Here is a 27,867-nt window from a genome sequence, read left to right on the forward strand (position 1 = left end):
TCCGGAGCGTGCTTTATCAGAGCCAAAGGCCAAGTCCTGACAGTAGTCTTTGCCTTGGGCCTCGCAAGGCCCTCCCGATCCGTCCCGTTACTGCCCTCCTTGTGTCTCCTACGCTTCTCCCCGCTTCTCTGTCGCTCCAGGTGCACACTCCTTGCTGTTCCATGAACATGCAGGCGTGATCCTGCCTCCGGGCCTTTGCACTGGCTGTTCCTTTGGCCTAGAATGATCTTTCCCTCGGTATCTGTATAGTTTGGGCCTCGCTTGAGGGAGTGGCCCTTGAAGACTATTCAAATTTAGTTAATGAGATTTTCTCTGACCTCCTGCGTATATATGCAAACCTGTATGACCAAACGCAAAAAAGAACGATAGTAACTAATTTCTACGAAGGAACCACTTGGTAGCTGTGTCTGTAAGCTCTGCTTAGGGGAGTGCCTTTTACACAGAAGGTGCTCGATAAATGTATGCCACAGAGTGAATTTATTGATTTTTCCCTGCTATGGGTCAGGGATTATCCTAATTTTTCACACGAATGAATGAATTGAAACCTCATGAGTATTATACTACATACCGTGATTGTCATCCCCACATGTTAGGATGACAAAACTGAAGCGGGGACGTTTAATCTGCGCAAGGTTGTTCCTGACACGCATTCATTCATTCAATCATCACAACAGTAACAGGTACTAGCGTCTCCGTCATTGTACAGATGGGGAAACAAAAGTTGAGTGAGTTTGCCTTGCGGAAGCTCCCAGGGCCAAGAAAGTAGAAGAGCCGAGCTTGGAACTCAGGCGGTTTGATTTTTAACAGCTGTGCCGTGGCCCCAAGCCCCACCCCAGAGCACCCTGTTGGTCCAACAGCGTCAAGGGGCCTGAACTCAGGTCTCCTTGCTTCCGTGGCTTCCGGCCCTCACGTTGCTACCATCTCCAGCCTCTTGATTCGTCCCTTCCTCACACCCGTTGGGGTGGACAGGCTCTGTTCTTACCATTACTCCCCAGCCTCTGTGCCTTCACCTGAGTCCCTACTCAGGGAGGCTTTCCCAGAGGCCCCATCCCGGCCCCAAGTGACAAGGAAGCTCCCAAGGCCGCCTTGAGGTTTCAGGTCCATTCACATTCAGGATTTCAAAGCCTGTCTAGGACAGCTCCAATACTTTGTGGCCGCTGGGGGTGACTTAAAAGTCTCTCTCTTTACAACTGCGCCTCCATCCCTGGCCGTTCCTGACACAGAAGGGCTCTTACCTGAGTCCCCACGTGACTGCTTCTCCACTAAGGCTTCGGAGATCCGCACCAGGCCATAGGCCTGGAGAAGCTGGTTCTTGAGCTGGGACACCCACCCAGGCTCTCATGGTTTCTGAGCCTTCTTGGGAGAAGGTAGGGGGTAGGCGGGCCCTGCTTTCCTGTTCCATCTGAGATAATCAGCCAAACGCCTCCCGACTACATCCCTTTGCAGGATTGCGCCAGTCAGAAAGAGATGCCTACGAACTCATTGCGGAGTTTCTAGATCAAGGACAAGGGGTAAGGAAATTCTCTGAACCTTTTAGAGAGTTGATGAGGAAACTAGGAAAAAATGACAACGTCCTTGGTTTCTGAATTCTAGCCTTGGCTTGAAAGCTACCTGAAATTCAGCATTTTATTTATTTATTTATTTATTTATTTATTTATTCATTCATTCATTCATTCATTCATTCATTTATTTTTGTTTTTTAGAGAGAGAAAGAAGGTGGGGAGGGGAAGAGGGAGAGAGAGAATCTTAATCAGGCTCCGTGCTGAGCCTTGTGGGTCTCAATCTCACAACCCTGATATCTGAGCCGAAATGGAGTCAGACGCGTAATCAACTGAGCTGTTGAAGCGTCCTACCCCGAAATTCAGCCCATTTTTGCCTTCTGACCTGGACAGTCTGAGGTCAAGCCAGAAGTCAGGATCTGTACAAAAGAATCTTCCTCGTGGGCCCCTAGCTCCATTGTCCCCAGAGGCCTGTGAGGAGGCCGGGACATGGATGAGGGTCAGTGTAGGGGATGCGGGAACTGTGCTGAGGACATCGAGTGGGCTAATCCGTCCTGGCTGCTCTGAGGTCTGGGCTGGCTGTGAGGCGCGCGGTCCGGGGGGCAGTCTGCAGGTGCCTGGCTCACGGGCAGGTTGTTTCTGTGTTCTTTCCTAGTCCGAGTTGGAAAAGCTGAAGTTCCTGAGGGCTGTGGAAACCTTGAGCAGCGCTGTTCATGCCCAGCCAAATGGCAATATGAATGATTACTTTTCCAAAGCCGTTCTGGCCAGGAAAATTGAGGTGAGGAAGACCCAAGCTCTCTGGGAGGTGGTCATCCAGGAATGAGGATGACCAAGTCCCAGAGCCAAGAGCTGGCATCTCTCTTTGAGGGAAATTCTTGTTTCTTCCTGGCTCTTCTAGGTATTAATCCTTGAAGAAATCACCGAGGCCTTGGTCAGCAATGTGCGTCCGCAAGCCATGCTCTGCATCGTGGCTCTGAGGTTCCTTCCTTGCTTTTACCTCCCCTGAGTTCCTGGGTCTCCGATGCTGAGGATGTTTGGGTTGAGAGGAAGGGCAAGATTTGCAGGCTTCAGTTTTGGGCTTGGGTGGCAGGGCCCCATGGCTGCAACCTCCTCTACCAGCATCCAGGGGTGGTAGAGGTATCCCCAGTTTCACTATTAGAAGCCTGTTAGGACACCTGGTGTAGGTAGGGAAGGCTCCGTAAGAAGCCAGGGACCTCTTTTCCGGGCAAGGAGGCCATTGAAAAGTGTTTCCTGTGGCTCAGAAAGGACAGCAAAGCAGGTTCTACCATTGGGTCCTAGAAGCATAAGCCAGCCTGTCACTCCTATCCTCCAACGCTCTCTTGTCGCTCCTCCTCCTCACCAGCCAGGTGAATCCACCGTTCTACTTATCCCAGAAACTGGACCTGGTAAATGCCTGCATCTCTAGCATATTCTCTCTGCCACTTATCATGCCCAGTCTAGACCGAAAGGAGAGCGCTAGTCTCTACCTCCAGGTAATCACCACCATCGCCTCCTGGTAGAGGTCTCCATGGGAGGGATTTGTCTTCAGAGGCTTCCTCTGTCTTCTTAGCTCCTGGGCCCTCCCCCTGTCCTCCCTGACCCCTCCTTCGGGAGCTCACAGCCTCGTGGTCCTCGTGGTCCTCGTGCTGCCTAGGAGTAACCCCGCTGCCTCATTGTCACCCGTCTCCCTAGGGAGTGGCTCCTGCTCCCACATTGCCCATGTCTTCTCTCGCCGAGGCTCTCATTTCTCTAGTTCCACAGCAGATTCGGATTTGGACTGCCAAATCTGAAGAACTTTCACGTTTAAAAATAGAACTTTCCTTAATCTAGCAGAATGAATCCCTAATGGTGAGAATCTCACGGGGATTGAATGTGTTGGGGAGAACTGCCCAAGGCCTACATTTTACTATTTGGGCCCCAATCTGGGCCGGCCCTGGTCTGGTCTTCAGGGAGGTCAAGGAAGATCAGCACTTGGGAAGCTCAGAGTGTGGCGGCAGGGCTGGGCCCTGCGTTCCTTGCTCCTGAGGAGGGGTCTGAGGAACATGGGGGGTGCCCCCAAGGAGCCAGGCCGGCGGCGGCTGTTGGTCCTCCTACACTCCACGCCTCCCCCTCGCTCGTCAGACGATCCAAGCCTTAGATGACATGTTACAAGCTCTCGTGATGGAGGATATGGAACCCAATATGCTCATACTGCAGAACTTCCTGGAGGTAAGTGGCTGTAGAAGTCAGGGAAACTGAAGCCCTGCGTTAAATCTGGTCTTCTGGGAGGAAAGACAAGGACTCACGATAGTCTGGGGGCCTTTCCAGCCCAGAGGCCATCGGGTCTCAAACCTCCGTGAGCATCACGATGACTTGGAGGCCACTCCCTGCATTGCCCTCTCTCTGTCTTTAAGAGCCTTCCAAATATTCTTAGTTACGATCCATCATCATCTCTTTGTGGGTGACTTTGAATAGCCCAGAATCACTTGAAACCAACTTTCTTTTTTTTTTTAAGATTTTATTTATTTATTTATTTATTTATTTATTTATTTATTTATTTATTTATGAGAGATACACAGAGGGAGAGAGAGAGGCAGAGACACAGGCAGAGGGAGAAGCAGGCTCCATGCAGGGAGCCCGACATGGGACTCGATCCCAGGTCTCCAGGATCGCGCCCTGAGCTGAAGGCGATGCTAAACCGCTGGGCCACCCGGGCTGCCCGAAACCAACTTTCATCAACAAGATGGTAACTAGTGAGGACGACACAATTTTGGATAAAACATTATATGTGACAACCAAAACAGAGACAGGATCGCCTGGATATCTTGAAAAACACTTTGACGAGGGCCGTTTCTAGGGAGGAAACATATCCATATTGGGATCAGGGACATGGTTTTTTTTGCAATGTATTATTTCCGGTACATTTGTTGAGAAACATTTCTGTGCTTTGCAAGTACGTTCGCTGTAAGCGGACTCCTAAATGCACTGTTGCAGTTTGAGTTTATGGGGAACGGAGATGCAGAGCTCGGGTTCTCCATCAGGGTGGGGTCCTCAGGAAATACATTCCTGGAGTCCTCATTATCCAAAGACAAATGGTGCTCCCCAAAGGCACCACCTGAAATACCTTCCAGAATTTTACTTGTCAACTTATCTTGCTGAATGAAATTTAAATGATAAAAATAAGATTTTTTTTTATGCAACAAAATTTAGATTATATTTACTACTTGGAGGTAATTCTGAAAACAAAAAAAAATCAAGTGTGTCTATTTTAGACATAATTGTTCCTACAAAAATTATTTGATCACATAATACATCATTTGTTTCATATTTGACCTTGCACAGTGGGATCAGAAAGAGGATTAATTTTGGAAAAAAATATGTAAGGTCTATTTAGTCTTCCCAAGGGCTCCTTTCTCTCTCTCTCTCTCTCTTTCTTTTTTTGTCTTTGCTTTTTTTTGGTATTTTTATTAAGGTAGGATTTACATACAGTATAGTGCACCCTTCCTAGTGGATAGTTCTGCGGGTTTTGACAAATGCAGTCAAGTCTACACAACTACGGTCAAGCTACAGAGCTGTCCTCCCCCATCACGTGACTCTGTCCTCAATGGCTCTGCCCAACCCAACCCCTGACAATAGATGCTCTGATTTCCTTTTTGGTATACGTGCTGCCAAAGCAAGCGAGCGTCTGTTTGTCTTTCTGGCAGTCGGGGATGTAGGCTCAGAGCAAGGGGGGACGAGGGCAGTCCTCCCGTAGAAGGCATCGATGGTGTCTCTATGCTGCCTTTCCAGATCATCTTGCCTTGGTTAACGCTGTCAGAGAAAGTGCACGAACAGAGCCGGGCCTTGGGCACCATCTCCCGGATGCTGAGGTTTATTTGCAATTTCCCAGAACTGTCGGTGAGTGCCTGGGGTGGGGGGAAGGCTGGCCCGGGAACCTGGCCTCTCTGCACACGGAGCAGCTGACCGAGCCCGAGCCTCTGCAGGGCTTAACGAGAGCACCTTATTACTGATGTGTTTATTTACCACGGATGCCTTTCCTGCTTCTATGGGATATTGGCCTTAGCCTAGTAAACTCAGATCGTCCAGACACATCTCAGTCTGGTGGGAGGCCGTGGCCTGCACAGCTTCCCACTGGCTAACATATCTCAGGCGTCTGGCTGCCCCATTGCCCGGGGTGTCGCTTCAGGAGGTTTCCCCACTCCAGGCCGGGGTGTGGGGTTGGTGGGTGAGAGGGGCCACACACAAGCAAATAACAGTGATGTGGGAAGGAAGGGGAGGTTGGAGGGGGCGGGTGGCTATGGTGGGGAGAAGCTGCTTTGGGGATGGTGGAGAGGTAACGGTTTCCTCTTCCTGACAGCACTTGACGGAGTTCTCCATCAGTGGGAAGCTCATGGGCATCCTAGGCCTGTTCTGCATGAACGCCAACTACGAGATCAGCGCAGAGGCCTCGGAGGCACTGCATTACTTGTTCAAAATCCTTGTGCTTCATAGAAGTAAGTGATAGGAGCCCGGACTGTCCCGGGTCTGCAGCTGCGGGGCCCTGCTGAGTGACAGGAGCAGCGGTCATCGAGTGCCTCCCTTGTGTCGGGCACACCGAAGGGCAGTTCTCTCCTGCAGGGGCACCGGGACCCCCAAACCACGGCTGATGCAGGGCCCTGTTTTAAAAGACTCTAGGAGAGCCTTGGAAAAAAGGGGGAGCTAGGTTCGCAGGCACCTGGGAGAGCCCGTCACGAGTGCTGGGTGCCCGACTGGGAAAATCGGCATCCTTTCTCAGGGAACAGACTTGGGGACGTTTGGTCTAGACCTTCTCTGGCCCCAGAAAAACCAAAGATACAGACAGCCCCGCTCGCTTACGGAGGTGCTAGGGGAATTGGCAAGCATGCCCTCCCGGGAGTTTCAGAGACGTTGGCTTTTTATGATTCGAGAAGATGTGCTTCTTCACTGCTCAGCTGTGGGGTGAGGGTGGAGGGGCCCTCGAGGTGGCTCGGCTACCTGCCCAGATACAGCCACCTGCCCAGATACAGCCCTCCCCCTCGGCCTGGAGCTGGGGAGCCCTCCCCATTGGGCCGGGCAGGGAGGGAGCGGGTGCCCCTTGCTCCCTGTTAAGGCCCTGCCCCGTAATTGTGCTTGGATCGGAGGTCTGAAGCAGAAGACGGAGGGCATCCTGAAGGAGCTGCAGAAGCATTTCCGGGGAGGATGGTTTGCCAACATCCAGAGTCTCACCATGGTACCCGCTGCTCTCCGCGGCGTGGGGGGCCGCACGGGGGGGTCCGTGGGGGAGAAGGGTGTCTGGGTAGAGGTCACAAAGAGGGCCTGGCTGGGGTCACGGAGGAGGCTCCCCTACCCGGGGAGCTGGGCCCCGAGTTCAAGGTCTCACGGGCAGCCTGCGGGAGGACTAAGGCCCACTCCTCGCGCGGCACTGGACCTGAGTGACGCTTGAGGCCATCGAGGGAGTCTGTACAATAGGGGCAGCGTCAAGCCCTCCTGCCCCACAGACTGCGCCCTGTACCTCTACTCACGGCCTCGCTTTAATCTGTTTGATCAGCAGAGGGGTTGCTGGTGTTAACGCTGTGTCCCCGCGTGGGCTGCTCAGCCGTGCCAGCCCGAAACCCACGGACGGCCCTCCCTCCCTCCTGCCCGCCGTTTTCTGCGGCCGGTTCAGTCCCGCGTCTGCCCCTTCTCACCCCGAATGGCCTCGAGTTCCTCCCCTCTGCCCCAGGCCACCGCGGCCACCCCGATTCAGTCCAGCATCAACGTCTTGCCTGGGTTATCGCGGCAGCCTCCGACTGATCACCCCGTTTCCCACCGTGCCCCCCGCCACACCCGTTTCTGCGCTGTCATCGGACAGTTCGCAAGGGCACGTATCATCGTCCCAGTCCCCTCCAGACTTCGCGCCGACCTCCCGTGGGGCTTATGCTACAAGCCAGACTCCACAGGCCAGCGAGGCCCTGCAGGACGCGGCTCCTGGCGACTCCCGCCCCACCTAGTCTGGACTCCCCTTCCCCTCCGGGTCCAGGGCCCCCGCGGGCGCCGCCCCACTCAACGCCGCTTTCCCCGGGCCCTTGCACGGCCTGTTCGCTGCCTGGAAATCTTGCCCCAGTTTTCACCAAGGGTGGACTTCAGAGGAACTTCTTCCAGGAAGCCTTGTCCAGTCCTGCAAGTCTAGCTTCGATGCCCTCACTATGTCCCTTTCTGGCATTTTCCCCACGGCACCATGACTGCTTATCTACCTGCCCTACGTGACGATACGGTCCTTGAGGGCGAAGGCAGGGGGTGTCTTCTGTGTGGGCTTCCCCAGCTCCTGGCATAGAGCCAGTCACGGAGTTGGGTGCTCCTTCCGGTGTGAGCGGAGAGCTTCGCTGGGGTGTGTGGACTCAGAAACACGAGGCGCGCCTGTGTTAGACCGTAGCAGTCACTTCTTGCTTGGGAATGCTCTGAACCCACAACACATCAGAACTCACTTCTAAGTGGGATCCCCGAATCACGTTCCAGATTCCAAATACAAATACCTTTTGCGTTGTTCTCTGTATCACGCTGTCTGGACAGTTGCTCTTACCTGGGTACTTAGAGCTGGTAACACTCGGGAGCCTGGCCTCACACCGTGGAATAGCTAGGTGCTGGCCAGGGGCTGCCTCCACGGGACCCCGGTTGGCTGGCCGCTCTGGAGTCCAGAGGTTTTGTGCAATCCCAGTGTGGGATGCCGACATTGCAGAGACAGCTGCTGCTCTTCTTTCTTCAGTTCTTCCGGAAATACCTGACCCCTGAAGAGAGAGCAGATGTGATCATGGTGTCAATGGAGACTATGAGCAGTGCCAGCAGGCATGACGTCTGTGCGGCTTCCAAGATGCTAAAGATGATCCTGAAGCACTCACTGCCGGAAATCGGGAAGGTACCAGCGCTGAGGGACTTCCTGACTCAAGGCCCATTTAAGAATTCTCCCTTTCTGCTTTGGATCTGGTTCTATTTCCTACTGGTTGAGGTTTAAGGAATTGAAATCCTTCAACTGAGAGGAGAAAAAGTCAAATGAGGAGTTGTTTGCGATTGTGTGAACGGCCCTTCCATGGGAAAGGGTGACACGCTGGCCTCGGCTCCTCCAGGAAGGGAAGAAGGGAGTCAAAGCTATAGCAGGAGACTCCTGTGGGGTCTGAGGACCAGTGTCCCTTCTGCTTCCAAACACTGTGCTAGGTCTGTGGATGCACAGGTGGGAGAAAGCACAGAGATCATCTATCCATCTATTCACTGATCGATCTATCCATCTATCGATCTATTGATCAATTTATTTCTTAGATCTATATGTCATACGGCTCTATTTCACATATATCTTATGTATCTATCATATCATATTTCCTATATATGTATGAATTTGTGAGACACTGACATGAACCACAGGTGGAATACAGAGACTTTTGCCAGACGTGGGACTGGTTCTTAGTGAAAGTAAGATAGCGTAGTTGACTTATGTTTCTTTCTTATCCCGTTATTAAAGGTCTTAGCGATTGATCGGTTCACTCTCATCCCAGTGGCCTAACCTGCCCCTCTGTCTTGCTCCTGACACCTCTACAAGAGGTTCAGTTATTATCCTGCGTCTCACCCTTACCACTCCCTCTGGCCCGGAGAGCCATCTGAATGCCTCAGAGCAGACCAGGAGTGAGCTCTTAGAGCTGAAGGCCACCCCCGAGGTGAAGCCCTGCAACCTCCCCACTCAATGCCTGTAATCCCTTCGGGAGCCCTCCTGACCCTCCGGCAGCCAGACTCTGCTGAAGGCACTTTCGGGAAGCTCACTACCTTAAGCCACATAGCTCATCCTAATTCGCGAATCACTTCCGTTATTAGAAAGTTCTCCCTTATTGGGCACTGAAATCTTCATCCCCGTAGTTTCCAGCCCCTGGCCCACATTTGCTTTTTTGGAGTTATGCAGAAATCAGTTCCTCTCCAGGTTTTACTAAGACTAGGTGCCACGCGCTCTGCTAGCCTCATCCCCTTGTTGTTTTACTGAACTCTTACACCAGGTCTGCAAGGAAGTAATGGTTCTCTTTTGAGAAATGGGGAAAAAGCTCAAGGAGGCTAAGAGTTTTCATAACTGAAGTTTCTCGAACACTATTATGTGGCAGACACTGTTCCAACCACTGTAGACGTATTAGCTTAGAACTATTGAGGTGAGTTAGGTTGTTCTCATTTTCTATATGAGGAATTAACAGAAGTAACACATAGAAAAGGTGGAAAACTTGCCCAAGGTCACACAACTGGTAAGTGAGGTTCAAATTCAGGCACTATGACTCCAGGACCTGTACTGTTCACCACGAGGGACACTGCTGAGTCCACATGGCTGGTAAACTGTGAGACGGGAGCGCCCCCCCTTCCCTAATAATAGGCTTTATGCCTCCTGTCCTCACTTCTCCAGGTTACTGATCCCTGACACTTGCTTCATTCCTCGTGACGTGGTTTCCAGGCATGACTCGAGTCACCCTTCCCTGCTGCTCTTCATTTTGTCCCTCTTAAAATATGGGGGACACGACAGCCCCCAGGCACACAGCTGTGGCCTGACCAGAGTGGGGCAGTGACTGCTGGGAACCGGTTCACACCGGTGTGCACCCACACACTTTATACGGTTGCTTAGTTATCCACGTCCCGAGGAGTTGCTGATGAGTGTCCAGGACGAACCTTGCTCCTCCTGACCCCACTTCAGGTGCCAGAAATCATCCAGTACACTTACCACAATATGAACAGCATCACTGAAACCACGGCCCAAGGGACCATAGAGAAGATCCTTTACCTGCTGGCCCAGACCTACACCGATGAAGTTATCCTGACACTATTTAAGATGAAAGATCAGTCACAAAGGTAGGCGACTCTGTCAGTGCCACCGACCAGCCCCCCGCTGTCTTCTAATTTGCTGTACTTAAAATGTACCCAATTTTCAGTATAAGTGAGTTCCTTACTTACTTGGGGGCAGGTGATTGTAAAAGTAATAGGGGATTGCTTGTTGCTGCCAATTTGAAAGCATGTAAAATTTTGAAAAAGCAAAAAAATTTTTTTTTAAATCCGTTATACTGGTTATAATTTTTCTACCTTTTATTTATGTTTATTTTTTAAAGATTTATTTATTTGAGAGAGAGAGAGAGAGAGAGAGAGAGAGAGAGCATATGCGCAAGTAGGGGGAGGGCAGAAGGAGAAGGAAAGAGAGTCTCAAGCAGACTCACCACTGTGTGGAGCTCAATGCAAGGCTTGATCCCATGACCCTGAGATCATGACCGGAGCTGAAATCAAGAGTCTGATGCTCAACCGACTGAGCCACCCAGGTGCACCTAATTTGCCTATCTTTTAAAAATGGTTTTTAAAAATGTATTATCAAGGGATGCCTGGGGGGTTGAGCGTCTGCCTTCAGCTCAGGGCGTGATCCTGGGGTCCCAGGATGGAGTCCCACATCGGGCTCCCCGCAGGGAGCCTGCTTCTTCCTCTGCCTGTGTCTCTGCCTCCCTCTCTGTGTCTCTCATGAATAAATAAATAAAATGTTTAGAAATGTATTATTATCCAGCTCATACTGCACACACCAGTTTGCATATTTTTTCACTTAACATTTTATTATAGCATCTTCCTAAGTTAAAACCTTTCTGTAAACATGCTTTTAATGGCTTCCTGATGTTATATGTTATATCACATATTTTGTGAATCTACTACACTATAATTCCCTTTTTTAACCTTGAAAGATTTTTAAATTTACATGCAGCAGTATTCACCCTTTGGTCATACGGTTCTGTAAGTTTTCTCAGATGTATAGTCACAATCTCCGCCCCTATAATCAAGATACAGAGCATTTCCATCACTCCCCAAAATTGCCGTATTTGGGAATACATGTGGGTATACCCCTTCTGGGGTCAGTTCCCTCTTCCACACTCAACCCTTGGCAACCACCGATCTGTTCTCTGTCTCCATCATTGTGCCCTTCCCAGAATGTGGTAAATAGAATCTTACAGCACAAATCATAACAGTACAAAATAGAATCATGCTTCTGAGTCTGGCTTCTTTCACCCTGCGTAAGGCATTTGGGATTCATCCGGGTTACTGTATGTATCCATCGTTGAGTAGTCCATTGCATGGATACAGGTTGTTTTTTTTTTTAATCCATTTACTTTTGGGGTGGTTTCCAATTTGTGGTAATTACGAATAATGCTGCTATAAATATCTCTGTTCAGTTTTTTGTGTGAACATCGGCTTTCATTTTTGTTGGGTAAATTCCTAAGGATTGCATTGCTGGGCAATATGGCAGGTGTATATTTAACTTTAAATGAAACTGCCAAACTATTTCTCAGGTGCGGCTTTCCCATTCCCACCAACAATGTAGGAAGGTTCCAGTTGCTCCCACCCTTGTTCACAGCTGATATTTTCATTAAAAAAAAAAATTAGTCATTCTACCAAGTGGGTAGTGGCATCTCATTGTCATTTTATTTGCTTTGCCCTAATTTAATTGTAGCTAATGATGCTGAGCATGATTTCATGTATTTATTTGCCATCCATATAACTTCTTTGTTCAAGTATCCAAATCTTTTACTCATTTCTTAATTGTTTGTTTTCTTATCATTGAGCTTTGAGTGTTCTTTATATATTCTGGATACAAGTCTTTTGTCAGGGGGATCCCCGGGTGGCTCAGTGGTTTGGCGCCTGCCTTTGGCCCAGGGCGCGATCCTGGAGACCCGGGATCGAATCCCACGTCGGGCTCCCGGTGCATGGAGCCTGCTTCTCCCTCTGCCTGTCTCTGCCCCCCCCCTCTCTCTATGTCTATCATAAATAAATAAATAAATCTTAAAACAACAACAAAAAAACAAGTCTTTTGTCAGATATATGACTCTGATACATTTCTCTCTTCATTTTCTGCGTGCTTAGCCTATCAGTTACCGAGAAAGGAGTGTTGAAGTATCCACGTGTAATTACGGATTTGTCTATTTGTTCCTTCACTTTACCACTTCTTGCTTCATATATTTTGTTAGGTGTATACACATTTAGAATTGCTACATCTTGATGAGTTGACGCTTTTATCAGTAGTGAATGTCCCTCTTCATACCTAGGAATATCCGCTGTCCTGAACTTTGTCTGGTATTAATACTGCCACTTTTTCTTTGCTTTGATTTGCCTTAACGTGGTATATCTTTTGTCATTCTTTTATTTTTAACTAGTCTATAGTATTATATTTATAGTGGGTTTTTTGTATACAGCATATAGTTAGTTTGGTATTGTGTTTTTTTTCTTATTATTTCTATGTTTCAATTGGTGTGTTTAGACAGTAACATTTAATGTAATTAATGATGTGGTTAGGTTTTTTTTTTCCAGTTTCATTGAGATATAATTGACATATATCACTGTAAAAATTTAAGGTGTATAACATAGTGGTTTGATTTGCATATATTGTGAAATGATTATTGCATAAGTTTGATTAGCATCCATCATCTCATATGGATGACATAAAAAGAGAGAGCAAAAAAATCTTTTTTCCTTGTGATGAGAACCTTTAATGACCTTCACATATATTATACAGCAGTATTAGCTATGGTCATCATGCTATAATTATTATAGCCTTAGGATTTATTTATCTTGTCACTGGAAGTTTATACCTTTTGGCTTTCTTTTTCCATTCCCACCTCACCCCCACCACCTACCTCTGGTAACCATAAAATACGATCTTTTTCTCTATGAGTTTGTTTGCTTGTTAATTGTTTTATTTTTTTTATTTATTTTTTAAAAGATTTTATTTATTTATTTATGATAGAGAAAGAGAGAGAGAGGCAGAAACACAGGCAGAGGGAGAACATGCCAGGAGCCCAACGCGGGACTCAATCCCGGGACTCCAGGATCGCGCCCTGGGCCAAAGGCAGGTGCCAAACTGCTGAGCCACCCAGGGATCCCCTATTGTTTTATTTTAAAGAATCTACATATAAGTGAGATCACATGGTATTTGTCGTTCTTTGTCTGACTTATTTCATCTAGCATAATGCCCTAAAGGTCTGCTCTGCTGTCACAAATGACAGGATTTTCTCATCTTTTATAGCAAAAGAATTATCTATTGTCTACATATAAATATGGTTGGTTTTAAGCCCACCACTTTATGATTTGTTTTCTGTCTCTGGTTTTTTTTTTTTTTTTTTTTGTTCCAATGTTTTAGGATTTTAGTGGGTCTTAGGATTCTTAACATACCTAAATTTTCATAGTCTACGTAAAGTTGATATTTTATAACTTCAAGAAAATACAGAAGCTTTCAGCATATAGGTTCCTTTTCTCCCTGTTATCCTATAGTCTACGCACATTGAAGAAACACAGCAAAAAATGTCATAATTTTTGCTTTCAATAATCATTACCTATTTTTATTTTTTTATTTTTTAAGATTTATTTATTTATTCATTCAGAGAGAGAGAGAGAGGCAGAGACACAGGCAGAGGGAGAAGCAGGCTCCCTGCAGGAAGCCCGACGCGGGATTCGATCCTGGGTCTCCAGGATCACACCCCGGGCTGCAGGCGGCGCTAAACCGCTGCGCCACCAGGGTGCCACCATTACCTATTTTTAAACTTGAGAGAAAAATAGTCTGGTACATTTACCCAAATATTTACCATTCTTGCTGCTTTTCCTTCATGATTGAAGTTCCATGTCTCCTTCTGATAAAATTTCTCCTCAGCTTGAAGAACTTCCTGTAGCTTGTCATTCAGAACAGGTCTGCAGGTGACAAATTCTGTTTGTTTTCTTTCACCTGGGAATGTCTTTATTTTACTTTAATATCTAAAGAATATTTTCATTGTATGTAAAATGCTAGAATTCTAGAATTCAAGGTTGATGGCTTTTCTTTCCCAATTGCTTTAAATATGTCATTCTATTGTCTTCTGGACTACACAGTCTCTGATGAGAAATCTATAATAGTTCAAACATTATTTTCTATACGCAATGTGCTGTCTTTTTCTTGGTTGTTTTCAAGATTTTTTTTTAATCTTCATTTTCAGAAGTTTGATTATGAGATGTCTGGGCATGATTTCTTTGGGTTTATCCTGTTAGAGCTTCACCAAACATCTTGAATCTGTGAATATGTATCCTACACCAAATCTGGAGGAGTTTTAGGCCATTATTTCTTCAGATACACTTTCTGCACCAATATCTTTCTTCTCTCTGAGATTCTGGTGACATGAAGATTAGACTTTTTGATGGTGTCACATAAGTCCCTGAAGCCCTATTAATTTTTTCTAATTTCTTTGTTTTTGCAGATTTTATAATTTTTGTTAATGTATCTGCAAGTTCATAAACTCTTCCCTCTATTTAATCTCCAATTTCCTACTGGTCCCAGATAATTAATTTTTGTTTCAATTTTTTTTTCAATTCTAGAATTTCCATTTGGTTCTGTTTTTTATTTTTATTATTTTTTTATTTTTATTATTATTATTTTTTTACTTTATTTACTTATTTGGCAGAGAGAGGGAGCGAGCCAGAGAGCACAAGTGAGGGAATGGTAGAGGAAGAGGGGAAGGCAGGCTTTCCACTGAGCAGGGAGCCTGATGCGGAGGTTCAATCCCAGGACCCTGGGATCATGACCTGAGCTGAAGGCAGATGCTTAACCAACCGAGTCACCCCGGCGTCCCTGGTTCTGTTTTTTAAATACCTTTTATTTCTTTGCTGAGAATATCTATCTTTCCATTCATTTCAGCAGTGTTCATCTTTCCATCATGGAGCATGTTTAAAATGTCTACATAAAGTCTTTATCCGGAAAAAAAATTTCTTCACCTGCTAACTTCCACATTTTAGTAATCTCAGGATTGGCATCCGTTGATTTTCTTTTCCTTTGAGGACTGATTACATTATCCCGTTCTTTGTATGTCAAGTAAATTTAGATTGTAGTCTGGACATTTTTAATATGATGCTGTGAGGCTCTTGGTCTTGTTAAATTCTCCTGGAGAATATTGATTTTTTTTTTAAGCAATCGACCTGGTGTACGGTTTAGACTGCAAATTCTGTCTCACCTTGTGGATGTAATTTCAATGTCTGTGAAGTTTTTAAGGTCTTTGCTGTGCTGCTTTGGATCTGTCTTGCACACGTGCTTCTCAAGGGTTATTTGGATCTACCCTGTGCATGCACAGCTCAGGGATGATTCCAGAATTTATGTGTTGGCTCATTTACAGAATTAGGAATTCCTCTCTCTCTCTTCTCTTTGAGATTTCTCCCACCTCCTGGCTTCCAGGGACACCTTTCCAGGTCCTCTGTCTAGAAAGTTGGGCTTTCTCTCAGGGTTTTACTTCTTGTGCCAATGCATTTGCACAGCTTGGCCCATGTTTTGGGCAGTAAAGTGAGAAAAGAGATAGAGATAGAGAGAAAAGGGTTTTTCTCCCTTCCACACACACATACTCTTTGGGTCATAAGGCCCCTGTCCACTTCATGCACTGGGCAACTGGATCCATCCTCAGAACAGGGTTGAGAGAGAAAAGAGACAAAGAAAGAAAGCTTCTACCCACACTTTCACAGAGCCACAAGTCTTAGGTTCCTATTTTCCCAGACCTTCTGCTAGAATGACAGAGTTTTACTCTGAGATTTTGCTTTGTGTGCCTGCTGCGTAGTTTCACACTGGGGGCCAGCTCCAGGTCAAAGTTGGGAGATAAAAGGGGTGGGGGGGATCTGGGAAGCTCATCTGGTAAGGGTTGCTTTTCAAATTATGGCTTTCTGCCCCCAATCCACCTGCTATTAACAATTTAAAAAATCTTCCAAGCAGTTGCTTCCGTATTTGACCAGCGTTTTTAGCATTAATTGGGGGAAGTGATTGGATGGAATGTGCTTGCTCTGTCTTGGCCAGCACAGCACCAAAAGGACATAATTTCTTAGTAAAGAAATAAAGAAAATTAAGAGAATCTTAATCTTAGGGAAATTAAGATTGCTTGTTAATGTCTAATAAGTATCCAGGAGGTAGCAAGAGCTTGGACAAGGCGGCAAAGAGAACATCACAGGGGACTCTTCTGACTGATATGCAACTTTGAAGTGTGGCCTGAGATATTTTCTCACGTCAGGTTCGTAAACCAAGTGAACATCTCCAGATTTATCTACTATGCATGGGATGCTAGAGAACAGGGAGGTCTGGAGGTGATGACAAAGTGAAAGAAGAAGAAGAGAGGGGCCAGAACACTGGGCAAAGGAGCCCGGAGTCCCTTCCCTTAGAAGGCCTGTGGGGTCTATGGAGGGTGACCATGTTGGTGGGGTTTTGCCCTTACAGGGGAGTTCACAAGCCCTGGGAAATCCTGGCATCATTCCCCAAAGGCTATGAAGTGATCATGGAATTTCTGCTGCAGAAACTGACTCCACACCAGAAATCAAAGGGCCAGGAGCCCAGCCACAGGAGAGAGATCTCTCCATTGATTGTATGGAGGGGCCCGCGGAAGGGGCTGGGTGCTGGGGCGGGGGTCGGGGGGCCTTCCTGGTGCCCCATCCCAGGCTGTCCTGAGTTCTTGGGGCCTCTCCCTTTGACATATCCACGTTTGGTTGAATATTCTAACGCAGAGTCTTGGGGTGGTCGGAGGGAGGGTTTTCTAGTTGTGCTGCCTTGTAGGGAAATGGAAGAACTAGTTTCTCATTCTCCCTGGGTGAATTTAGGTAAGAAGAGCACCCCCAGGCCCCCCTTAACTCTTGAGGTCGGTGCGGGAATGAAACAGCTGTCACAACGTTGAGAGCAGTTAAAAATAATAACATTCTAGAAATTGCCCTTTATTTTTCTTGGCTCACGCTAATTTAGTTTTGACTTGCTGTGGGCTTCTCTGGGCCAGCCCATCATGGTGATGGGTTATGGGCAGAGATTTCATGGTGACAGGACCCACGGTGACGAGACTTGGAATATAAAAATGATTATGCCTCCACTTTCCTCCTCACCCTCAGGCCACCAGGGCCATCCACGAGCTCCTGCTGGAACCGAGTCGGCGGATAGAGGTGCAGACCTTCTTCTCCTCCCTGTTTATGACCCTGCTGAACCAGATCTCCTTTCTTGTGGTTGAAGGGGGCACTGACATCCAGGATCAGCAGCATGTAACCGAATGGGTGGACCCTGTCAGGTACCTTTGGCCTCTGGGCCAGAGTTCCTAGTGGCCGTGTTTCAGGGCCCATCCGGCAGCCATGTCTAGTTATTCCTTTGCCACTTGCCTGCCCTGGCCCCAGGCTGCTGGTTCTAGACACCCTTCTCACACCTCCCGTGTAGGGCACCGGGTGTGTTCCCCGTACATCATTCCAGCAAGTCTTTCTGGACTTTTTAGAAAAGACTTTATTTCTGACTGACTGGGCTGATGCCAAGCTTCTGTACCAAAGTGAAATCAATATGATGGATAAAACAGTTACCCTTCTGCTGGCTTCCTGCACCACCTCGGGGACCCCCACATCTCTCTTGGCCTTGGTGTCTCATTGGTAAAATGTTAGCCTGGGTCTCTGAGGGCAGTCGCTCTACCCAACGGTTCATGATTCTAAGGGAGGTTTGCATAGGCAAGCAGGCCGCAGGTGCAGGAGAGGAGCACAGATGGTGGGGATGACTTCCTGTCTGCTTTCTGCCTTTTCTCCAGTGCCACCGTGGAGGCCCTGAAGGCTTTGATGCTAAGGGCTGGGTATGGGGACTACGTGTCTTTTGTTCAGAAACTTGGGGGCTGGGAGCTGCTCACCAGTCCTGAAAGACACTATGAGGGTGTCACTCTGCTGGCCAGGTAGGCCTCGACCCCGTCCCTGGCCGGAGGACCTCCCATCTCATTGGCTCTCTCCTGGGGCCCAGCTCTGATCCTGAGCATTCTGCTGTCATCGGCAGGGCCATGGTCATCAAGAACTGTTGGCACAACCGCCCCATCTTCAGCTTCATCATCAAGACTCTCCAAGAAGTGGGCAACACGAACCACTTGACAGCCTTCGTGTTCATGACCGAGGTAAGCAGTTCTCGGTGGGAGGAGGGTGGGGGGAAGGCGGTTCCTCTAGAAGGAGCTGTACCCGAGGGCCACCTCCAGGGATGGCTGGGGGACAAACAGGTGGCCTAATTCACCGTGGCTCCCCACCTCCCAGAGGGTCGGGGTCACTGTTAATGACAGGTTACCTTGGGTCACAAGCTTTGAATTTACCTGGTGTAATTCCTCCTTGACTCTTACGGCAGCTCAACCCTGTTCCGACTTTACGGGAAGACAGCTCTTTCCGTCAGCCACCTCGACCCTCACCAGCCTTTCAAAACAAATCTTTGCTTTAGTACCACTGGTTGACTCCATGTATTTCCGCCATTTGATGGGGGAAAAAGTGTAGAAAATTTAGAAAATATGATAAAGAACTTTAAAAATGATAAAACCATGCATCGTCACAACACCCAGAGGAAACCACTTTCAGGTTTTGGCCTGAAGGGAGGCGTGTGTGTGTGTGTGTGTGAGTGTGTGTGTGTGTGTCTTTATCATAGATGACATCACGCTCCACTCCTCTTTATCCTGCTCTCTTCAAACATAAATTTTAATGGTGCTATAATCTTTTATCACAAAGATGTTCTATAATTTATTGGATGTTTGGTCTCTAAATTTACAGTATTATAAATATCACTGTAGTGGACACCTCTGTGCAAAAGCTTTGCCCATATTCCAGATTATTTCCTTAAATGTTGAATATAGCAACACCTGGGGGCTCAGCGGTTGAGCGTCTGTCTTCAGCTCAGGGCATGACCCCCAGGGTCCTGGGATCAAGTCCCACGTCGGGCTCCCTGCGTGGAGCCTGCTTCTCCCTCTGCCTGTGTTTCTGCCTCTCTCTCTGTCTCTCATGAATAAATAAAAAAAATATTTTTAAAAATGTTGAATATAGGTAGAAGTTCAGAAAATATGAATGTCTCCTATGATTTTTTTTTTACACGAATCCCAAATTACTTTCCAGTAAAGTTGGACCAAATTACACTTCTACCAGCAGTGTTGGGGGAAAAGTTTGGGATTTCTGGCTCACCATAGCTTTAAATAGGCTCCTTTTAAAATTCAAGCTACCTTTTCTTTTTTTTTTTTTTTTTAAGGAGTAGGATTACGTTTGACCATAACAAAAGATAATGCAGTGGCTCCTACTGGATTACAAGCAGATATTCTCCTAGTGTGTCACAATGCGTCCTTCCTTCGTAGGCTGTCGGACCTTGTTGGAAGGTGCCCACGGCCATGAGCTAATTTGTGTGCGTTGGCAGGGCTGCTGGTGTATGCGTTCAAGGATGTACATTGTGTGAGCAGAACTCCAGCTAGGGATGTGGGGATGGGGGGATGTGGATGTAGGGAGCAGAAGTCTGCATGGCAGAGGATGTCCATCATTAATGGACTTCACGTCTCTAGGGACGCTGTTTAAATGCAGATTCCCAGGCCCCATCCCAGGGACTTGGATTCCGTGGCTCTGGTGTGAGGGCCAGAGGCTTCGTTTTCTGTAAACACACTCGTGGTTGTTGCAGTACAGGCAGTCCTCGGACCCGGTCTTGGGGAACAGTGCAAGGTGCAAGCCGGCGGGCTTGGAGGGGGCAGGGAGCACCACAAGATGGGCACCAGTCTCCGTAGAGCAGGAGTTCTGACCTCTGGCTGCGTGTTAGAATCCTCTGGGGGGCTTTTTTTTTTTTAAAGACTTATTTATTTATTTATTTATTTATTTATTTAGAGAGAAAGAGAGAGGCAGAGAGAGAGGCAGAGACACAGGCAGAGGGAGAAGCAGGCTCCATGCAGGGAGCCCGATGTGGGACTCGATCCAGGGTCTCCAGGATCACACCCTGGGCTGCAGGCGGCATTAAACGGCTGCACCACCAGGGCTGCCCCTCTGGGGAGCTTTAAAACATGCTGATGCCAAACCACAACTTCGCTCCCTCTCCTGCCTGCCTGCCTGCCTGGATATGCTGTTCAAATGGGTCTGGGAAGAAGTCCAGGCATTGGTTTCTTGTTCGAAGTTCCCGAGTTCAAAGCCGTAGCTAGGATGGGGACCCACTCCAGAAGCCCCCCCCCCCCCCCCCCCGCCTAATCCCCCGCGGAAACAGGCGGACACGCCCATGGCAGTTCGTATCTGCCCCCCACAGATTTGTGGGGAGGATTTTTCAGGCTGAGAAGAGCGGAGGGCAGCTGGGGGAGGCTGGGACTGCCCCCTGAAAGGGACTGGGGACCCTGGCCCGCCAGCACCCGGAGCCAGACCCGGGGAGCCCGGCAGCGTGGGTAACCAGGGGCCGCGGCGGGAGAGCCTCCCCTAGTGCACGCCGCGTGCAACCCTGTGTGTTCCCCACCTGCCGGGAACGACAGGCCTGTGCACTTTCCTTCAGGGCGCTCAAGGTCGGGGGGTAGGGGGGTGAGCAGGAGGGGGTGCGGGCTGTGGGGGGACCGGTGCTGGCCCCCAAAACCATTTTGCTGTTGGGACTGAGGTTCCTTTGGCTTAAATGCATCTGATTAGCTTTGTCAAATGACATATCGACCCATATGAATTTTACATAAACGTACAAATGAAATCACGCATGCCATTTTTCATTATGGCATTTTTTTAAAAAGATTTCATTTATTTATTCATGAGAGACCCAGAGAAAGAGGCAGAGACACAGGCAGAGGGAGAAGCATGCTCCCTGCAGGGAGCTCTAGGTGGGACTCGATTCCGGGACCCCGGGGTCACAGCCTGGGCTGAAGGCGGACGCCCAACCGCGGAGCCCCCCTGGGCGTCCCTACGGCAGTTTTTAAATCTCATTTCTGCCTCTTCCCTTCTACGGCACCAGCTCTACCTGCCACCTCTTCCTCCTCCTGTCCCGTGTGGTTCAGATGCAAGCTACCAAATCCGTATCCCTCCGTAGCTCTCTCCATGCGAATGATCCTACACCGCCATCTCTTTGGAGCTGGGTGCACGTCTTACTTTTAGCCTCTCCAGCTCCCCTCCTCGAGGATGACGGAGGAAAACCTGGGGGGATGAATGAATGACCTTTGGGATGACGGAGTGTGAAGTTACCTTTCCGCTAAGCTTTGGCCTCTTTACCTGTCCTTCCAAATCCTTAGGAACATTTCTTTGTAAAAAGATAGGAACCTAGACTCAAAGCCCTGGGGATTTTTGTTCTCCTTGCCCATCACTTCGGTTTTCGGGGTCTCCTTTTGCCAGCTGCTCCGGTGCCCAGGTGTGGTGGCCACAGTGGATGAGGCCACGGTCCGCGTCCTGGCAGGCTGGTTCCAGTATGAGGAGCCCAGCACGGTGAAGCTATTGCTGCAGGTGGTGGGGATCTTTGCAAAGCACGGGAACATGGTGAGGTGGGGCGGGGGCCGGAGGTGTGCCCCCAAGAGATCTTGTCACCCGGGGAAGCAACCGGAAGGTCCGGAGGTCCCGGGTGTCATCATAGACATAGTGGGGTGGACCCACTCTTGGGGTCAGACAGAGAGAGCCCTCCGGAAGCCAGTCCTCTGGACACAGGGGTCAAGGACTTGAGCCGTTCAAGCTCACGCTCGGTCCCGGGAGAGGAAAGAGAAGGTGTCTCCGTGGGTCATTTCAGGCTCGAGGCCAAGCCAGTTCCCAGATCCCGGGCCATCCAGGCGTCCTAGAGACCGGCGGCATCACCAGGGATGCTAGAGGCCGCGGCGAGGAGAGCTTCTGGGGGTAGCGGGAGGAGGGCTCTCCTCTGTCTCCTCCCCTCTTCCCACGAGGACAGAAGGGCCTCCTGAGCAGCCCAGTCCGACTGCCGCCCGCTTCTGGGCTGGTCCCGGCCCCAGGATGACCACGTCCGGCCCAGGTCGGGCTGGCCCTCATGTGTGTGGATCCGCTTGAACGCCCGCCCGTCTCCTGAGCCGCCCTCGCCCTGCAGGTGCGACAGCTCCGCATCCTGCAGCCCTACGTGCTCAACTGCTGCTACTCCCTGGACAGCGACATTGTGATGGAGACCTTCGCGCTGCTCAGGAGTCTCATGGAGCACCTCACCTGGCAGCACTCCTCCTCCTTCCTCATTCAGCTCACCTTCACGCTGGGGCCCTTCTTTGAGGAGGTGAAGCCCTCCGAGGGGTCGTTCCCCTCTCCGGGCGTCCAAGGGAGCTGGGCGGAATTGTGTCGAGAGGCCCTGGTAGCCTGAACGGGATGCCAGTCGGTAGAGGACTGTGTACGTCCTCCCGCTGACGGCTGTAAAGGGCAGGGGATGCCGCGACAGCAGATGACGGTGACAAGGGAGCAGGGGGCACCGTGGGGCAGGCGGTGTACATGGGGAGCCGGGGCCACCGCCCCTACGGGGAGGGCAGAGGCGGACGTGTCCTCCCTGGGTGCGTGTCTTCTCACCAGGAGCCCGACCACCTGCGCTTGCTGGCCTTCGAGATCTACAGGGCTCTCTTGGCCAAGGTCAAGAGGACGGTGCTTGTCTTCCCCTTGAAGCACCAGGTCCTCAACCTGACAGTCCTCCTCGTGCTCCACCTGGAGGATGTGAATGCCAGCGTGGCTCAGGTGAGAGGCCCCGGGGCCTGCTCTTCCGTCTCCAGTCGTCGCGGGAGGTGAACACGGGCAGGTGTTAAGTACGAAGGAAGGGGCTGTGGCAAGACCGGAGGATGCAGGAGGAGTCGCTTTGTCGCTGGCCTAGGAGGGTGGCAGTGAGGAGCCAGCTGTGACCAGAGGCTCGCAGCACGGTTTTCTCCCCCTGCTGGCTCTCTCCAGCCGGCCGCCAGCCCACGGTGCGACGCCGTGGGTGGGAAGGCTCCAAGGAGGAGGATCCTAGCGTGGGCACAGTGCCTCTCCCTGGCCCTCGGCCCTTGGCGCCATCGCCTTCCCTTCTGCACCGAATTGAGAGCCCCCCCCTGCCTCCAGCAGCGAGGTTCCCATGAGGCAGCGTCGTGGGCAGGACAGAGCCTGGAACGGGCCCGTGTTCTGGGGGCCCGGGGGCGTGAGCTGCAGCCGGGGAGCTTGTCGCAGGACAGGGGTTCCCGATGAGGCTGGGGTTCCCGGTGGCAGGGCCTCTGAAGCCGCTGGCAGCCCGCGATGGCTCGGGGTGTTGCCTTTGTGGGGTGGAGCCCGTGAGGTATCCCCGAGAGCACCCACCTGGTCCAGAGGGGCCCCCCGTTGGTGTGTGGGAGGCCACGTGGCGGGTGCATGCGGCTGGGAGGTGGCCGCGTTCGTGGCTCTGGCTCTCCTGGTGCCACGGCCACCGGGTGTCCCGACCGCTCCCGAGTGGGAACCAGGGTGGCACAGCCCAGCTGCCTAGAGGCCCCGCCTGTCTTCTCAGCCCCGGGTCCCTCCGGCTCCTCCAGGCCCGGACTCCGCGCCATTAGTGTCCCTCTTGGCGCCGCTCCGAGTCTACTCCAGTCCTCCCGTGACGTCCCGCGCTGAGCCCTCGTGTCCCTCCAGGTCTGCCGGTCTGCCCTGTGCCACACGGCCGCCGTACTGCGCTGGTCAAGGCTCAGAGCGGTGTTTGCCGAGAGGGACGTGTGGACCATCCTCCGAGCGCTGGTAAGGCGGCGCGGGCTCCCGGCTCCGCGGCTACGGGGGGCGGTGGGGGGGCAGCCCACGTCGTGGCCGGCGCTGTCTGGGGTCTGTGACAGCTGCAGCTCCCTGAGCACCGAGACCGCTTCCTCCTGCCCGTGGCTCCCTAAGCTGGGGGCCGGGCCCACGACCGGACACATTCAGAATGCGGCGGTGAGGGCTGAAGGAGACGGTGTCCTTCATAGCACAAGGGGGTGCCCAGCCCAGTCTGGGAGTTGACGGAAGGCTTCCTGGAGGGGGTGTCATCTGGGAAGACGGGAAACGGAAAGCAGGCTATGGCCGAGGCAAAGAGAAGGGATCAGTAGTGCGGGCCGAGGTTGAGAGGGTGGAGAACCAGCTGACGGAGTCTATGGAATGGAGCGGCCTCAGTGTGGCCGGATTTTTTTACTTTGTTAAGAAAGGCAGGAAATCCCGACTTTAGGTGAAGTTCACCACATTTTCTCGGCAGATAATTTACGTTGTTTAAAACATCGTGCGGAGCAAATGCAAAATCTCTGCAGGCTGGTTTTGGCTTCGGAACTGGAGGTGTGCAGGCTTGGTGTGGGGGCCGGGAAGCGGGGGCTGGGGCTGCACTGTGCGCCGAGGGTTCGGGCACAATCAGCAGCAGGACTTGATGCCGTCGGCATCCGGAGCCACCGAAGTGCTCTAAGCCAGGGGGTCCCACGGTTGGATGACGGGTTCAGAGAGACCGCCTGGATGCAGCCTGGAGGAAATGTTCCCAAGGGGCAGGACTAGGGGCCGTGGCTGAGAGGGTCCAGCGAGAGGAGATGAGGTCACGACGACAAAGACATGGAGGGGAGGCTCGGCGGGGACTGCAGAGCTAGCTGATGTGGGGTGTGAAGGGAAAGGTCAGCTCCGGGTCTCTGACCTGGGTGAGAGCTGGTGTCACAGCCTGGGGTCAGGAATGCAGAGCGGGAGACGGGTGTGGGGGGAGGATGGCGCCTTGATTTTGTCCCTGTGGAGTTCGTAGTGCTTGGGAGACCTCTCCCATCGGAAGTCGATCTCATCACCGAGCGGTGCTGGAGATACGGATTTGTGGACGCTGGGCCCACGGCTGAGTGGTAGATGGGAGCTGCGAGCGGGGTCATCTAAGGGAACGGTGCAGAGGGAGAGGGGTGGGGCTGGACATCGGGATCCCAGGCCACATCGGTTCCAAGCTTCCCACGAAGGAGGCTAGGAAAGGAAACCAGGCCAAGACACGGCAACAAGAGGACAGGGGGCCGGTGGTCACTGAGGAGGGAGACGTTTCAGGAGCGATGCGTGGTCATTGGACTGTAGCACGAGCCCAGGGACATAAAGACTGGATGTGCCTGTTGGGTTTGGGCCGTGGAAGCCACATCTAGGTCAGCGGGACGGTGCCAGCAGGCCAGGGTGCAAGATTCGAGGGTTTCTCAGGGGGAGATGAGCAGTGAGCGGGGCTCTGTCTACACCTGCTTCGACCGGAGCCGGAGCTGTCTCACTTCTGTTGGTTCAAAATATCAGGTTTCCGGTTTAGGACTTTGATTTGAAGAAAGGATTTTCTACCAGTTTGACCTGCCGCAGGATGTAGCCTCTTCATTTAAGAACTCGGGCTGCAGGGGGCGTCTGGGGGCTCCGTGGTTGAGCGGCTGCCTTCAGCTCAGGGCCTGATCCCCGGGGCCCTGGGATCCCTCTGCCTCTGCCTGTGTCTCTGCCTCTCTCTCTCTCTGTGTCTCATGAATAAATAAATAAAGTCTTAAAAAAAAAACAAAAAAAAAAAACCTACCAAAACTCGGGCTGTAGTGCAAAGGGGGAGCAGGAGAGTCTCCAGGAAGGACACGCAGGGGATGGGGTTAGGCCTTTGCAAAAGGCAGAGCGTGTCATCCCCCAAACCTTCTAGGGAGGGACCTGGATGAATGCAGAACCGGGTGCATGCCAAGGCAGGGAAAGGTGTTGGGACATTTCATGACATTTCACGACATTAATCACAAGCGGCCTGGCAGGCTCTGTTCAATAGGATGGCGTAGACACGACTGGTTCTGCTGCAGCCGAGGGCAAATGACCCCGAGATTGAAGGTTTTAAGCCAAGACATAAACAAATCGTAGTGAAACAACCGGGTTCACTCCCCTGTGGTTGGGAGTAGGAGGGGAGAGACGGGCGCGCAGAAGATTGGGGTAGATCTCTTCAAGTTTCGTGCCTCCCCGAGGGAAAGGGAGCTCCCTGTCGATCCAGGAAGGCTTCGTAGGGGAAACGAGACTTCAGGAGCTGCGGTGGGAGCGGATGGAGATGTAGAATTTTTAAAAAATTATTATTTTTTAAAGGCATCTCTGTACCGATGGGGGAGGGCTCAGATTCATGACCCCAAGATCAAAGGGTCACGTGCTCCACCACCGAGCCGGCCAGGCGCCCCCAGAACGTTCGGAGGGGGGTTTGCACTGGGGAGCTGGGTCCGGGCCGAGCGGGGCGGCGGCAGGACGGCGCAGGGGGTGCTTTACCTACTCCAGCTCCTCCTCCTACAGCTGCAGCAGGAGGCAAGCAAAGCCCTTTGGTTCCTGAAGCAGTGTGTGACTCTCTTCAAGAGCCCCCAGGCCGCCATCCGCCAGACAGCAGTGCGGTTTGCAGGTACCCCCGGCCCTCCTCTGGGAGCCACCGTGTCCTTGAACCGCCCGAAGACCCGGGACGTGAGGCTCCATCGGAGGGTGGAGGGGCCCCCCGTGGAGCCCCCAGGGCAGCTCCTGCGAGGATCCACGTATTCTCCACCCTTCCCTCGGCCTCCACCTGGCCCCTGCCCCCACCCCCACCCCCACCCCGCAGAGGCTCCGGGTTGGGTTGGGTGACCCTTCCTGCAGCAGAATGGGCCGGGTCCCGGCAGGCCAGGCCAGCAAAGCTCCCCAGGGGCGGGGTGTCGGGGTGTGGATGCCACAGCTCACAGGCTGGTGAGGCCTGCTTCACGTCACCCCGAGGAAGAGCAGAGGGGTACGCGCCCCCTCCCCTGCCCAGTGTGTTGATGGCCGCTGGAGAAGCAGGGGAGGTAATTTCCACGTGTGGGAAAAGTCTAGACAAGGCCGGTTAGGGGGCGCGGAAGACAGGAACAAGGAGGTGTGTATTCTGGGAAGAGACGCGAGAGCAGGTGCAGCCCGTGTCCTGAGGTCCTTCGGGGGGCCCCTGAGGCGCTCTGTGTGCTCCTGTAGGTCAGATCATCCAGACCCTGGACGCCGAGGAGGCCGATGACATTGAGGAAGTATGCACAGGTGAGCGGCAACCGGTCGCTGCCCCTCGCGCCGTGGAAGGGTGCTGGTGCTGGCGGGGCCGCCGGGACGGCTCCCGCTACACGGCCCCGTAATGTCCACTCGTCCCCCGGGACTCGCCGGCCGGCACCTAGCCCTTCCCTTCCCTCTGCCCCCCCTCGAGCTGCGGGCCCCGGGGTGCTGACTGCCTGGCTTGGCAGGTGAGGCCTTCGCTCTCAGCTCTTCTCCGCGGGCAGAGGCGGGCGGAGGGGCCCCAAAGGGTTGGTGGGCCGTGCAGGGCGGGGGCAGCTCCCGATGCCGGGCGGTGCGGCGTCCCCCTGTGCCCGAGCTGTGCACCCAGCAGGAGGCTTCCGAAGCTGCCAGTCCCCAGCCTGTCCCCCTGCACCGCCGGCCGGGCCCCGACCGTTCCTTCATCCAAGCTCCTTAGCGGTCCCCGTGTTGCAGCCCTAAAGAACATTCAGGAAGACCCCGACCCCATGGTCAGCTGCCTCGCCACTCAGACCCTCTACATCCTGGAAGCCAAGGAGAAGCTGCTGGCCAACACCTCGACCTCCTGCTTCTGCGGGCGGAGGGCTCGGAAGAGCTACTCCTGAGCCTGCGTCCCCGGGGCCTGGCCAGGCAGCTGCGACCGTGACACGACGGCTGCTGTGACAGTGGGGCCAGGCCCCCAGAAGACGACGTGTGCCCCTCACAGCCTTGTAATAAAAGAGGCATGAACTTCTGTGGAGTAGGTGCTCCCTGCCTTTGCACC

General features: G+C 51.7%; 1 protein-coding gene across 1 annotated transcript; it reads left to right on the forward strand.

The window, feature by feature from the left end:
* The first annotated feature begins 3,016 nt into the window (after positions 1 to 3,016).
* LOC129506083 (maestro heat-like repeat-containing protein family member 7) lies at positions 3,017 to 27,837 on the forward strand. The gene is made up of 17 exons (XM_055319552.1): positions 3,017 to 3,707; positions 5,268 to 5,375; positions 5,836 to 5,971; positions 6,617 to 6,705; positions 8,218 to 8,367; positions 10,165 to 10,319; positions 16,705 to 16,849; positions 17,361 to 17,533; positions 18,032 to 18,169; positions 18,268 to 18,382; positions 21,564 to 21,704; positions 22,258 to 22,434; positions 22,722 to 22,880; positions 23,775 to 23,876; positions 26,388 to 26,490; positions 27,060 to 27,119; positions 27,561 to 27,837. The coding sequence occupies exons 1-17, from the start codon at positions 3,642 to 3,644 to the stop codon at positions 27,707 to 27,709; spliced, it is 2,166 nt and encodes a 721-aa protein (XP_055175527.1). The 5' UTR covers positions 3,017 to 3,641; the 3' UTR covers positions 27,710 to 27,837.
* Positions 27,838 to 27,867: the final 30 nt, after the last annotated feature.

Source organism: Nyctereutes procyonoides, unplaced genomic scaffold (assembly GCF_905146905.1).
Source record: "Nyctereutes procyonoides isolate TBG_1078 unplaced genomic scaffold, NYPRO_anot_genome, whole genome shotgun sequence".
Lineage (NCBI taxonomy): Eukaryota > Metazoa > Chordata > Mammalia > Carnivora > Canidae > Nyctereutes > Nyctereutes procyonoides.

Excerpts from the sequence above, each read along its gene's own strand:
- LOC129506083 (XM_055319552.1), top strand. The coding sequence starts at position 3,642 with ATGTTACAAGCTCTCGTGATGGAGGATATGGAACCCAATATGCTCATA. Across the intron at positions 16,850-17,360 it reads GAGAGATCTCTCCATTGATT|GCCACCAGGGCCATCCACGA; the intron begins GTATGGAGGGGC and ends CCTCACCCTCAG. Across the intron at positions 17,534-18,031 it reads GAATGGGTGGACCCTGTCAG|TGCCACCGTGGAGGCCCTGA; the intron begins GTACCTTTGGCC and ends CCTTTTCTCCAG.